At 51.8% G+C, this 14,848-nt stretch overlaps 1 protein-coding gene across 2 annotated transcripts in view; it reads right to left on the reverse strand.

Annotated features, from left to right (window-relative positions):
- Positions 1–1,980: 1,980 nt before the first annotated feature.
- Positions 1,981–14,848, reverse strand: part of DAG1 (dystroglycan 1) — a 68,450-nt gene continuing 55,582 nt past the window's right edge. For both annotated transcript variants that reach the window (XM_003257064.3, XM_030811771.1), the window contains exon 3: positions 1,981–6,795. In XM_003257064.3, the coding sequence (XP_003257112.1) occupies positions 4,393–6,795 (2,403 nt within the window). In that variant the 3' untranslated portion in view covers positions 1,981–4,392. The remainder of the gene's footprint in view (positions 6,796–14,848) is intronic.

Below are 14,848 nucleotides of genomic sequence, written 5' to 3' on the forward strand. Positions count from 1 at the left end.
AGGGGAGGCGAGGCTGTGGGCTACAATGAGGTAAGTAGTATGGAGCCTCCAGTCCCCCCAAGACTGGTGGTATTCTTTTTTTTTTTTTTAAGACGGAGTCTCAGAGTCTCACTCTGTCGCCCAGGCTGGAGTGCAGTGCAGTGCAGTGGTGCGATCTCAGCTCACTGCAAGCTCCGCCTCCATGGTTCATGCCATTCTCCTGCCTCAGCCTCCCGAGTAGCTGGGACTACAGGCACCCACCACCATGCCCAGCTAACTTTTTTATATTTTTTAGTAGAGACAGGGTTTCACCATGTTGGCCAGGATGGTCTCATCTCCTGACTTCGTGATCTGCCTGCCTCGGCCTCCCAAAGTGCTGGGATTACAGGCGTGAGCCACTGCGCCCAGTCCCAAATGTGGTATTCTAGAGGCCAGGCTGGCCTAGACACACCACAACATTTTCCAGCTAACAGCCCTGATCCCAAGACTAGCTCAAAGATCTAGGCCTAAGGCAGTGCCTAGATCTTTGTGCCAAGAGAAAATGCAGATTCCTCTAGCATTTTCTAGAGACCAGCACTGTCTCCAAGCCAGGCCAGAGTCATTCCAGGTCAGAGGAATGTGTGAAGGCAGATTCCTTTAGGTCTGATGTTCCTTCTTTCCTACCCTCCTGTCTACGACCCTCTAACCCCAGCTTGAAAGACCTGAGCAGTCCTCATCCAAATCAAGGAACAGGGATCTGGCAGGAGTGCCAGGGGTCAAGGGTCTGCTGGGCTAAACAGCGGATATTCCCCCATCCCCCAAGAGGCAGGGCAGAGCAGAGGCCAGAGGTCCTTCTGGCTTTAATGTTCTCTGCCAAGACCAAGTATTCCCTTACTTGAATTCAGAACAGTGAGTCCACTCATTACCCAGTGGCTTCAGGTTAGATGTTAAGCAAAAGTTTCTGAGGTCAAGAGAGTAAGGATGGAGTAATTCCTGGGCCCCTGCTGCTAGGCCTAGGGAGTGAAGTGTGTGCTGGGGACAGCCTTTCCTTGCACTTAGCATGGTGCACATTCAGGTCCTAACTCCAAGTAGTTGTTGGACCTTCAATAACCCCCCACCTTGGGACTCAGCTCTTATCTGCAATATCGAACCAGCCTCTCTGGGTCTTGAAAGCTTTGAGCAGAGGAGCAGTGGTCACGGTAAGGAGCCAGTGATGGCAGAGTTGAGCCCAGAAGAGGCACCAGTTATTCTGTGACCAATCACTCGATTCTGCCCCTTTGCCCCTTGAAACACAGCTGCTGCATCTCCTGCCGCCCACACTCTGAGCAGTGTCCTAGGACAACCCATCTGCCCCTTCCTGGGCACTGAGTCATGATCAGCCTACCCAGCTGGCCTGTCCATCCCAAGCCAGGGACTGAAGGTCACCCCCCAACCCCCAGAACCTACAGGCCAACCAAGGCAGAGCAGCCTGGCCAGAAACCATTGTTCCCACCCCAAGGCCAACACAAACCTGCCTTGAGACTACCTGGGAGACTAGCCAGTCCCAAGCCCACGAGACAATGCGGGCAGGAGGTGAGATAGAGCTGCAGCCAGAGGTATCCCTAGGTCCCCATCTTCACAGAGACCTGGCCTGAAGGACCCCTACCCAGGAGGTACAGGGGCTGACCCACTCTGGGGCAGAAAACCTGTGGCATCTTTCCCACCATCCTCCTTCCCAGCCAGTCTCACTGGGTTCTCTGCTATCCCCCACCCCTTACAGATGAGGAACTGAGGATGTAGGAGACTTGTCTTAGCTGACTCACAGGCAGAAGAGGGGTGAAGGGGGCATTACATGTTGGCAGAGTTTCTGGAGTGCACACCCAGCCCTCCCAGCACACAAATGGTAAGGCTTACGTGGAGGCCACTGGGCCAACCCCAAGTGGACCTGGCTGAGTCTCCTCTTCCTCGTCACATGAGCCCCCAACCCCTCATGTCCAGGAACCTCTCCAGCTGCCAGGGAAACAGATGCCCAAATGCAACGGTGTTGTAATAAAGACACTGCTTTTATTTAGTTTGATATGTTTCTTTACAGAATGCAGAAAACACATCTTAAAATCATATAGAAGGAAATCAAAACACATCAGTGGTTGGTGAACACTTGAATGTGAGATTGGCTCTCCATCTCAGAGTCCAGTGGCCATCACCAGCCCAGTGCTCAGGGGAGCAGGCTGCCTGCAAAGGCATTGTTGCTGTTGTTATTCTGTTCACTGCCCCATCGCCTCCAGTTGCTATGGCAACAGGCCATTCTGGGCCAGCCACGTCTCTGCATGGCAGTGCCCAATGGTGGAGTTGCTAGGGGCGACGGAGCTGTTTGGAAGGCCTTTCAAAGCCCTCACCTGGAACATTGGGAATTGCTTATTTTTTGATGAGGTCATCAGAAATAATCTCACCAGGTCAGATCCCACTTGCGCTCCTGTCTCTGGGGCACCAGGGAAACTCTGACTTGGAGGCATGAGCCCAGTCACCAGTGGTCCACTGAGCCCGCATTTACAGGCTCCCCCACAGGGGCACTGCTCACTCCAGAGTACCCCCTGGGGACTGGGGCAGGGGAGAGGAGCTGGGCCCTGTGGGAGAAGGCGCAAGGGGAAATGCCCTCTGGAGAACAGTAGGACGGAGACCCCTCCCCTCCTACCAGCCCTCCCCTCCTGAGGCAGCACACACAAATTCTCTGCAAAACAGTCGATATGGCTTAGAAGTAGCTGCTCCGTGTGCAAAGGGAGCCTGGGTCCACCCACCCACCCTTAATCAGGGAAGGGATACATTATTGCGAAAGGCATTCCTCCCTAAAAGGTACCCAAAATAACTCTTCAGACATCAAGAAAAGTCATGCTCAAAATGGTTTCTTCCACAGGAGGAGAATCGAAGCAGAGTGGGCGCCCCTGAGTCATGGGACAGAGATGCAGATGGACGGACGGATGTTCTGCTAAAAAAGACAAAAGAACCCCAGTGTAATTCCAGAATTTAAACCATTAGGAAAAGTAGGGGGAAAAAAATCAAAATAAGCAAAGCCGTCAGTTCCATGGAATCAACACTAAGAGCTCGTACAAACTGCTGTAAGCATCACCATTTTTAATCTTTTTTTAATAAAACAATTTGAGGCTGTATAAAAACTTTAGTAAAAAATTAGCTTTGAGAGCTCACAGATTTTTATTATGAACTATTGCTGGCACTCCTCCCCAGCCACCAGACCTTTTCCAGTAGTTCAGGCCCAAGGCCTGGGACTGGAGTGCCAGAGAAAAGGGATGGGGTGGGTCGGGGCAGGACTGTGGACTGTTAGGACAAAGCGGCCAAGGTCAAGTGAGGAAAGAGCATCACATGACATAAAAATATTGCATCTTCACCAAAATGTCCCCCACTGAGTGTTTCAAAAAACCGTGATATTCCTTTTAGGAGGAAAAAAAAACAACGCACGCACAGAAGAAGGGTAAAACAAAATAGGTTGATGTGGTCGAGACCTTCGACCTCCCAGGTGCCCCCGCAAGCAGCTGGCCCACCCTGGAGCACCAAAGTTGGGGGCCACAGCCACCGCTGCCTCTTGGAGTCCCTTTTTCTTGGAAATGAAGACCCCTTGGTGGTGGGCCACTAGTGTACATGGGCTGGAAGTGGGGATGTCCATGGCCCAAGAGACCCCTCCAGCTTCCAGCCCCTGGCAACAGCGGGAGAGCAAACCCAGCACCAGGGACCTGGCGTGAGCCAGGGCCGGGAGGCCCCCAATCAGGCTCTGGGATATCAGAGCAACCAAGTTGACGTAGTGTGAAAAAATAGTATTCCTTTGATAAAAAATACTGTCCCTTGGTCTTCTCTAAGTTTGAAACACCCTGGGAGCTTATTTTTAGCAAAGCAATTCCCCATACCCACCCAAAAATTATACATACAATTTTAGGTAAACAGCAGATTAAATGTAAAAACTTAACCTTAACTTCTGAAAGTCCTTTGAATTTAATCTTTAGTTACTGTTTTCCATGTTACATCCTGCAGCTAGACACACGTGAATAGAAAAAACAGTACAGTTAGTGTTAAAGGCAAAACGCAGAGAGCCAGGGGGCCGCCCGGCACTGCCTGCGAGTTCATTCATGGTTCCTCGCTCCCTCCACCTCCACTCCACATGGTGCTTTCAGAGTCAGCCATCAAAAATGAAGCGAAGAATTCTCTATGAACAAACCAAAAGCTGTTAGGCAAAAAATAAAAATAAAAAAGTCCCCAAAGTCTCTCCAGCTGCTTTGGGGTCTGGGAGGACCAGAGAGGGCGGGCTTGTCCAGGTCCCTGTGTCAGTGTGTGCTAGGTCAGGTGTCGGCTCCCGGTGGGCGATGGTCTGCAGGCCACCGGTCTCCACAGACAACACCATGTTGTCTCCAGGCCCCTGCCCTACCCTGCCTCCACTCAGGCGCTTGCGGGTTAAGGAGGGACATAGGGAGGAGGTGACCGGTATGGGGTCATGTTCTTGGGACGGGAGCCCTTGCCCTCCATGGGTGCTGTGAAGGGCGGTGGGGGCTGGTAGGGAGGCGCATTGGGATCCTCATCCCGCAGGGGCGTGTACTCTCCCACGGTGTCCTGGTTCAGAGGAGTGGTCTCGGGCACACTCTGGTTGGGGTACTCGGGAGGGGGCAGGGGAGCCTTCTCCTCCTGCAGAATGAGTGGCATGCTGGAGGAGGGTGGGGGCTTGGAGTCGTCCAGTTCGTCTGCAAAGATGATAGGCACCCCCTTCTTGATGAAGGTGGCCTGGTCCTCAAGGGTAAGCTTGCCCTTCCGCTTCTTGCGGTAGCAGATCATGGCAATGATGCCAGCAATGAGCAGGATGGCTGCGACCACCACGGCCGGAATGACTGTGTGCAGGTAGACGTCATCCTCACTGCTCTTCTCAGGGTCCCTGTCAGGCACTTCTGTGGGCGGCACCTCTGAGGGCACTCTCCTGGGTGGTGCCACAGGGATAAACTGTAGGTGCCGACAACTGCCAGAGCCCATCACAGCGATGCTTGTGGCTTTAAAGTCAGGCTCTAGGGAGTTGGAGAAGGCAGGCCGAGGTTTTCCATCATCCTCCGCGATCCGGCGGCTCAGCCCAGCAATCTGCTCCTTGGGGCAGGGCTCCAAGGGCAGCGTGTTGTTGGTCCACTCCACCACGATGGAGCCCCGGGTGATATTCTGCAGGGTGATGGTGCTACAGTTTCGGTCTCCAAAGGCGAAGGCCAGTTTCTTTACCAAGGCAATCTTCTTGTGGATGTCATTCAACACCAGTGCCGGGTCACCCACAAACTTGGCCTTGAACCTTGCAGGAGCCCTATCTCCTTGGGGGCGCCTGTGGACGTGGATCTCGAAGGCATCCACAGCCGACAGGCCCCCCTTGTCTGTGGCATGCATGAAATACTCGTGTTTGCCCACGTGGCTGCTGTCGGGAAGGCCATACATGAGCTGGCTGTTGCTGTTGAACTGTACCCAGGACTTCTCGCCGACCAGCTGCTGCTCCCGTAGTTTCAGGGTCAGCTTCAGCTTGTCAGTGGTGGTGTCCTCATGGTCATAGAAAGTGTCTGACGGGATCTTCACCTCAAAGTAGGTGCCAACCCAGGCATCTACCCTATCAATATGGTTCTTGAGCTCTGGGCGCTGGTTGGGTTCTCCGCCACGGGGCACTCCACTGGTGGTGGTGCGAATACGAGTAGGCGGTGAGGCAGTTTCCAATCTGGTGATGGGAACTTTGGTGGTGACCCGGGGCACTGGCCGGGGTGTCCGTGGTTTCTTGGTCGGCCTGCGAGTCGTGGTGGTAGAGGAGTCAGTTGAAGGCGTTGCTGGTTTTGGTGTGGATACTCGTGGCTTCTTGGTGGTGGTTGTGGGAGGGGTAGCAACTGCAGTAGGCTCCACATAGCCAGGAATGGTCATCGTTGGGCGAATCTGGCCAGGAACTGTGGTGCTGGCTTCTGACACCCGAGTAGGCTGGATGGGGCCTAGGGTTGGGGTTTGAATAATGGCGCCTCGAGTCCGGATGGTGACCGTGGGTTTTCCAGGAACAGGATCCCTGACTGGAGGAGCCATGGTCTCTGTTGGAGGAGCAATGGCTGGAGATGTGGGGGTTGGCACGATCCTGGATGGGGGCTCCTGGATAGCCGTGGTTGGGGGCCCAATGGCAGTGACAGGTGTGGGTGTAGCATGGATCTGCCTCCGGATGCGTTTGGGAAGAGGGGGCTTCTTATTGGCGATGTGCCAACCCACCACAGGGTAGCCAAGCTGAGCAGACATTGCGCCCTCCCTGGCAGGGGCCTCCACACCACGAATGTCAGGCACACTGTTCTGGTTCAGGGAGCAGCCCAGCTTCCAGGAGAGAAGGGCCCCATTCTCCACCACCTTTTTTGCATTTCCCGGGCCAGCCATGAAGGCCGACATGTCAAATAGTCTGTTATTCACCACTGGCACTAATTTCATGTTGTGAAGTTCTACTTCTGAGAAGCTCCGCATCCTGTGCAGGAGGTCAATCCTTTGCTTTGGGGCCATCTTGGTGAGGTCGGCATCCAAAATCACCGTCAAAACAGTCACAGGTTCATCCGCAGCACAGGCAGATGATACCACCTCACCAGGGTCTGGAGAGGCTGTCCTCACCGACTGCAGCTCACTGTGGTCTTCAGGGTAGACCTCGATGGAAAACACACTGGAGGTCTGGGGGATGTGGCTCCCGTTGGCCCCCAGCCGTGCAGCGCTCACTGAAATGTAATGCACACCCTTATCAGTGTCAAGGGGGAGGCCCTCCAGGGTGTGGCTCTGCGAGTCCCAGTGCAGCCAAGATGGCAAAGCCTCCTTCCCTGCCGCTGATACCTAGAAGAGACACAAGCATAAATTAAAAGTACTATTGTCACTGCATAACCTGAATATGATCACAACAGTTAACCTGAACTGTGTGACAGGCTTAAGGTGTAATTCAGAATGCCTGCTGGGGAAGCTGATTCCTCTCCCCTAGAGAGACACAACTGAGTTTATTTACCTGTCACAAGACTAGGGCTATGAGACAGGCTAGCTTGGGAGGCAAATATCTCACCCAAGGCCACACAGTGGGGAGACAGCAGTGCTGGCACTCAAGCACATGTCTCATTCCCAAGAACTGATGCCATGGAGCTCACGACTGTTGTGGATTTTATAACAGTGACACACCCTGCCACCTACTTGCCCATTCTACCTGAAGAATCAAGTCACATTCCAGCCCTCAGCATTCCTTTCCACCCTTGCCTCAGACTTCTCCCCGGCCCTCTGCAGACACCACATCTTTGCTCAGGTCACATGCCTGGCCTGGAGGACCGTTCCTGCCCCATAGTGGAGATGCACACAGGTCTGGGTACAAGGGAAGGCTCAGCGCTCTGAAGGACTCACATTACAACATCACGTTACATTCAAGTGTAGTGGGGCACATTTGTGTAGCAAAGAGAGTTAGTTGTGTCTAATGTTTTCATTTACCCTGCCTCTCAAATCTCAAGACAAACTGTGGTGCCCAGGGAGCAGAGACTAGAATCAGCTATTCTAGAATAGTGCTTATTAAAGGAATCCCAAGGAGCTCTGGTCTCTCTAAAAGAGAGAGGTTCTACAGTCAATCAAGTACAGGAAATACACAGAGCCCTCTTCTGCCCTTGGAGAGACCAGGCACAGAAGCAGGCCTAAGGAGCTCATCACCTTATTCCACTCAACAGCATCTCCCAGACTTCTTTTGGTGTGGAAGTCCCTTTCCACAGAGATATAACTGGTCATACTCAGAGCACCCAAGGAAATACCACCATAGAAACCTACACCATCAGCTGACAAGAGGAAAATATGACTTAGCCCTTGCCCCGGCCCCATCTGTGGCGCCTCTTACTTTTGGGAAACACCTACTCCTGCCCCAATGCAAGAAAGGTGACACCCCCCATTCTCTGGTTGGCCTGAAGGCACTCCCATCTCCATTGTCCTATAACAAGTACCAGAGACAAACTGGCCAAAACACAGTACATCACACTGCCAGCCTCAGCTCAGGACTGCCCTTCATGGCCACTGCTTGTCAATAGGGGGACCCTAAAATGCTTCCCTCCCTGTGGCAGGAAAGCTAAAGCCACTGACTGCTGGATTCCCCAGTGGCTCTGGTTCCCTGGGCTTCCTCCTGCCAAAAGACAAGGTACTTGAGTGATTTGGAAAGGAGACCCCAGGCTTGTACCCAGGTGTCCAGGCAGCAGCCTTATAAGAAACTAGGTAATTTCCCCCCTTTAAACTAATTTAAACAGGTTTCCTACACCCAGCAAAAGCGTATGAGAAAGCTGGGCATGGTAGCTCATACCTATAATCTCAGTACTTTGGGCCAAGGCGGGAGGATTGCTTGAGGCCAGAAGGCATTAGAGACCACCCTGGCCAACACAGTGAGACCCCCATCTCTATTTATCTCAAAAAAAAATTTTTTTTTTAAACCATGAGATGACTGACATTGTTAGGAGTTACTATTACTGGGCCAGGCATGGTGACTTACCCCTGTAATCCCAGCACTTTGGGAGGCCAAGGTGGGCAGATCACCTGAGGTCAGGAGTTCGAGACCAGCCTGGCCAACATGGCGAAACCCCGTCTCTACTAAAAGTACAAAAATTAGTCGGATGTGGTGGCAGGCACCTGTAGTCCCAGCTACTCAGGAGGCTGAGGCAGAAGAATTGCTTGAACCTGGGAAGCAGAGGTTGCAGTGAACTGAGATCGCGCCACTGCAACCCAGCCTGGGTGACAGAGTGAGACTCCATCTCAAAAAAAAAAAAAAAAAAAAAGGAGTTATTATTATCAGGGTTATCATTTCCTAATTGCTCTCTGAGCCGCTCATTAAGGGTCAGCAAATAGTGTTTCTTTTGTGATACCACATTGCATCAACTCTAAGATGTGCCATCATCTAATTAAGAATCTCCCACCCTGAGGCCGGGCGCGGTGGCTCACGCTTGTAATCCCAGCACTTTGGGAGGCTGAGGCGGGCAGATTGCCTGAGGTCAGGAGTTCGAGGACATCCTGGCCAACAAGGCTTCCTCCTGTTCTGGCCAGCCGTGTGAAGTGCCAGCTCTCCCTTTGCTTTCCACTATGACTGCAAGTTTCCTGAGGCATCTCCAGAAGCAGAAGCCACTATATTCCCTGTATAGCCTGCAGAACCATGAGCCAATTAAAACTCTTTTCTCTATAAATTAGCAGTCTCAGGTATTTCTTTATAGCACCATGAGAACAGACTAATACAAGAGCCAAGCCTCTCCAACCTAGTCACCTGCTTTCCCCTCTGCAAATTTTGACTCCCCAGGGTCCTGAAGTCCCAGCCATTATCTGGCTGCAGGACAGGTGTCTAGATCTACAGCCCTAAAGGCAGTCACTCCACGGTCATGGGTACTACTCAGGAGGAAAAAGTACTAACCTGAATGTTCTAAAACCCCTGCATCTCCAGTCTTGGTACTGGTAACATCAGGCCTAAGCAGCACTTTGAGTGGCAATGATTCTTTATATACGTATATGTATATATAAGGGTCTCACTCTGTTGCCTAGGCTGGAGTTCAGTAGTGTGATCATGGCACATTGCAGCCTCAGGCTCAAGCAATCCTCCCACCTCAGCCTCCCAAGTAGCTTGGACATAGGCACGTGCCTGGGTATTTTTTTTTTTTTTGTAGAGACAGGGTCTCATTATATGGCCCAGACTGGCTTTAAACTTCTGGGCTCAAGCAATCCTCCTGCCTCAGCCTCCCAAAATCCCGGGATTACAGGTGTGGGCCACCATGCCCAGCCCTTAAATATACATTTTTTGAGCCAGGGTCTCACTCACTGTCACCAGACTGGAGTGCAGTGGTGCAATCACAGCTCACTGCAACCTCAAACTCCTGGGCTGAAGTGATCATCCCACCTCAGCCTCTTGAGTAGCTGGGACTACTTGAGCCAGGTGTGTGCCACCAGGCCTGGCCAATATTTACTTTTTTGTAGAGATGGGGTCTTCCTATGTTGTCCAGATTGGTCTTGAACTCCTGGGCTTCAGTGATCCTCCTGCCTCAGCCTGCCAAAGTGTTGGGATTACAGGTGTGAGCCACCATGCCCAGCCATGATTCATTTTAATAGAAGGGCTACAGGAAGCAAAACAAACCTAATTTCCACAAGGAACCTGGCCAAGTCACAGGCACACTGGCACCTCTGCATTTTCAAGGCCATTTGGGGAAAGCCCCTACCTGGAAAGTCTGAATATGCCTGAAGGTTTGGCAGTGTCCACAGTCCCCAGAGGATGCCACTAGGAGCCCCACCCTCCCAAAGGGACTCAGCTCAGGGCTTAGCTCATCCCGGAGGTGCTTGGGGATAAAGCACCTGCTCTACCCTAACAAAGCAAGAGCCCCTCAGTCCACGGGAACTCTGGATACCTCCTCAGCTTTCAAAACTTATAGGCTCTGGATCACTTCTCTTCTTCTCAGGGCCTAAGGGTGAAATAGGATATGAAAGTTCCTTCTCACAGATGCAGACCAATGACAAGCCAGGACTCATCCCCTTAACAATGGGGATAACAATCCTCATTCTCCTACTCCATGAGAAGGCCCATCTTTCACTGCGAATCCCAGCTCCAGGCTGGCTGGCGCTTGACCTAAGCTTGGCCCCAGTGTCCTCATCTGTAAAATCAGGGAAACAATCCCAACCTCATATGATTATAGTGCCAGGCACATGACGGACTCTGCCAATAATGGTTCCTATGGCTCCCATGGGCTCTGAGAAGAACCAGTAAGTAATTTGAGGCTACTGCACAAAGGGGCCCAGGGCATGTCCAGGTTCCTCTCCCTAGTTCTCCTTCCCAACTGACCTTGGACCCAGTGCACAGCGGGGTCCTGTCTCCCTGTTCATACCACAAAACAGAAGCTCAAAGCATCTAAGGTAAGTGGGGAGGCAACAGGCAATGAGGGAGCCAAAATCATATAGAGAAACAAAGATGAGGCTGGGCAAGCTCAGGGAGTTGCCTGTCAACACTTGTCTGCCAGAAGTAGATGAAAACACTAAGGGGCATGGGGGAAGTGGGGGACCTGCTGCAGGTGAGAACCCAAAGACCTGCTTTCACCTCTTCAACCTAAAACAGGTGGACTAGGCCAGGCACAGTGGCTCACACCTGTAATCCCAGCACTCTAGGAAGCCAAGGCAAGAGGATTGTTTGAGGCCAGAAGTTCAAGACCAGCCTGGGCAACATAGTGAGACTTTGTCTCTATAATTAATAAAATGGGTGCACTAGATCCTGGCACATTTACACATGGGATTTTGACTATCCTTAGAGTCCTTGGTTTGCCTGGTATAAAGATTTCTGCCTACTGTACCATAGCCACCCACAACTAATCCTCTAAGGGCTGCCAGGCCAGGGGCCAGGAAGGGCAGAAAAGAGGCAGGAATTGGGGCTGTGAGGTCCTTAGCAGCAGAGGCACAGAGGCACATGAGTTTGGGGTGACAAGCTGGTCCCCACCGTGGAACTCCTCCAGCATTTCAGGTCACTCTACCAGCCAACACCAAACGACAACACTGCCTTGGAGCTGGGAGGGGCAAGGCCTGCTGACCTTATAGTTGCTGTCTTGAAAGAAGCCTTCAGACAGTTACTAGGCACATCTGCAGGAGGCAGAAACTGCACAAGAAAGCCTGATTTAAGGAGATCACAGGCTGTAGCTCACAGGCCACCCAAAAGGCCAGAAAACTTTCCGGTTTCGGCAACCCTTACAGACAATGTGCTTCTGAGATAGAAAGTGAGTCTAGCATTAAGGAAAAAAAAGATCTTGAAAAGCCTATAACCGGCCGGGCGCGGTGGCTCACGCTTGTAATCCCAGCACTTTGCGAGGCCGAGGCGGGCGGATAATGAGGTCAGGAGATCGAGACCACGGTGAAACCCCGTCTCTACCAAAAATACAAAAAATTAGCCGGGCGTGGTGGCGGGCGCCTGTAGTCCCAGCTACTCGGAGAGGCTGAGGCAGGAGAATGGCGTGAACCCTGGAGGCGGAGCTTGCAGTGAGCCGAGATCGCGCCACTGCACTCCAGCCTGGGTGACAGAGCGAGACTCCATCTCAAAAAAAAAAAAAAAAAAAAAAAGCCTATAACCAGCTTCTGAAATCCTGACCCACAAAGTGCATCCCAAAACATTAAGAATCAAAACCACAAAACCTGGGCAGATCCACAAAAAGTTCCAAAGACTGAGCTGGGCATGGTGGCTCACACCTATAATCCCAGCTACTCAGGAGGCTGAGGCGGGAGGATCACTTGAGGCCAGGAGTTGAGACCAGCCTGGGCAACATAGCATGACGCAGTCTTAAAAAAAAAAGGGTGGGGGGGTGGGAGGGGGGCGAGCGTGGTGGCTCAAGCCTGCAATCGCAGCACTTTGGGAGCCGAAGCGGGTGGATCACGAGGTCAGGAGTTCAAGAGCAGCCTGGCCAACATGGTGAAAGCCCATCTCTACTAAAAATACAAAAAAAGGGCCAGGCACAGTGGCTCATGCCTGTAATCCCAGCACTTTGGCAGGCTGAGGTGGGCGGATCACCTGAGGTCAGGAGTTCGAGACCAGCCTGGCCAACATGGTGAAACCCCATCTCTACTAAAAATACAAAAAAAATTAGCTGGGTGTGGTGGCAGGCACCTGTAATCCCAGCTACTTGGGAGGCTGAGGCAGGAGAATTGCTTGAACCTGGGAGGCGGAAGTTGCAGTGAGCTGAAATCGCACCACTGCACTCTAGCGTGGGGGACAAGAGTGAGACTTCGTCTCAAAAAAATAAATAAATAAAATACAAATAAATAAAATAAAAAAAAATTAGCCGGGCATGTTGGTGCGCACCTGTAATCCCAGCTACTTAGGAGGCTGAGGCAGGAGAATTGCTTGAACCCGGGAGGCGAAGGTTGCAGTGAGCCAAGATCGTGCCACTGCACTCCAGCCTGGGCGACAGAGCGTGACTCCGTCTCAAAAAAAAAGGCAAAGGTCTAAAACTGTGATGCCCACAATAAATTACCATGACCAACGACCAGGGAACTGCCAAATTTGAACATTTTGGTCAATTTTGGTCACTCCTCAGTCTCTGGGACACTCCCTCCAGCTGCTTTACTGGTGCCCTCCTGCACACAACAGACCATCAAACACTGACTTTGATACAAAGATACGGCACCTGTAGGCACTAAACACCATCAGCCTGGGCAACACGGCGAAACACCATCTTTACAAAAAACACAAAAATTAGCTGGGTATGGTGGTCCCAGCTACTCAGGAGGCTGAGGTGGGAAGACTGCTTGAGCCTGGGGAAGTCAGGGCTGCAGTGAGCTATGATTGCGCCACTGCACCTTGGCCTGGGTGACAGAGCAAGATCTGTCTCAAAAAAACAAAAGTGGCCGGGCACGGTGGCTCATGCCTGTAATCCCAGCACTTTGGGAGGCCAAGGCGGGCGGATCACAAGGTCAGGAGATCGAGACCATCCTGGCTAACATGGTGAAACCCCGTCTCTACTAAAAATACAAAAAAAATTAGCTAGGTGTGGTGGCGGGTGCCTGTAGTCCCAGCTACTTAGGAGGCTGAGGCAGGAGAATGGCGTGCACCCAGGAGGCGCAGCTTGCAGTGAGCCGAGATCGCGCCGCTGCACTCCAGCCTGGGCGACAGAGGGAGACTCCGTCTCAAAAAACAACAACAACAAAAACAAAAACAAAAAACAAACCAAAACAAAAAAAACACCATGAAACTCAAGCAAAGTCTCTCACCCCAAGCCAGTACCATTCCACACCTGAAGAAAGAGCAAATGGGTGGAGGAGCTTCTATTACTTAGTTCTCATAAAAGCAGGTTTCCACCCATAGTCTGAGTCAGTTATGCATAGCTGAAAAACAAAACTGAAGAATTAGGCTCTCTCTAGGGCCAAATAATTATAATTGGCTTATGAAACCAAGAAAACACAAGCTTTATCATTCAGGGCCCACAAGATGATGTCTTATCCATGCAAGAGTTGCAGGACTTAGAAATGGCAAGCAAAGACTCTAGACAGATGGACGAGCACTTTTACAGCTGATGATGGCCAGTAAAGAGGGATCCTAAGAATAACATATAATCGAGAAACTGATTTGGTGAGCATTCTTTCTCACTACAAATCTTTTGGAGGGAACTTTGGGCCTTTGTGGTGGCACCTTCCACCAATACCTCTGGACGTGTCAGCCCTTAAGGTGTGAGCTGGGCCCTTCCCCGTGTCCCCCAACAGACCCATTTCAAAGTGATACAGACTGCTGCCCTGTGACATCCCAATGCTGGACCTGTAGAGGCCTGCCTTGGCAAAGTCCCTGCCTTCCTTCAGACCTGGTCATCAATTCCCGACCTTTCAGCTCCCTCATCCCTAGTCAGGCTGCAGAGCTGGGCCAACCTGCAGCCATCTATGGCTGGGTACCATAGAAAACATCCTGGAGGCACTCCCACATGAGACAGTCAAGGCCTCCTCATTGCAAGCTGACTGTGTGTCCTCTGCTCAGGGAAGCAGGAGACGGACCCTCTGATGGAGTATTAGCCTTGGTGCTGACTCACACTCAGGGTTATCCTGTGTCTGTGCCATGGACTAAGACAGTGAGATAAATCTGCTCTGTGGCCTTCTGCTAATGAGGAACATGGGCAGTCACATGGCTGTGCTGCAGGGAGATGGCACAGACCAACAGGACAAGCCTCTAGCTTAAGGTCAGAGGGCCTGGCCTTTGTCCCCACCTGAGGTAAAAAATCATGAGGGAAGTTAAGTACATGTGGCCTTAGCAGAGCCACACCCACAAGAGATTATCATTGGTCCTGCTGTTAGACGTGTAAACCTCAAAGCAGAACCTGGCCCCTGCCACAAACACCAACGCCACAGGATCAATACTGAACACACTGTTCAGCCCAGTCAACGCCCTTCT

This window comes from Nomascus leucogenys, chromosome 4 (assembly GCF_006542625.1).
Source record: "Nomascus leucogenys isolate Asia chromosome 4, Asia_NLE_v1, whole genome shotgun sequence".
NCBI lineage: Eukaryota > Metazoa > Chordata > Mammalia > Primates > Hylobatidae > Nomascus > Nomascus leucogenys.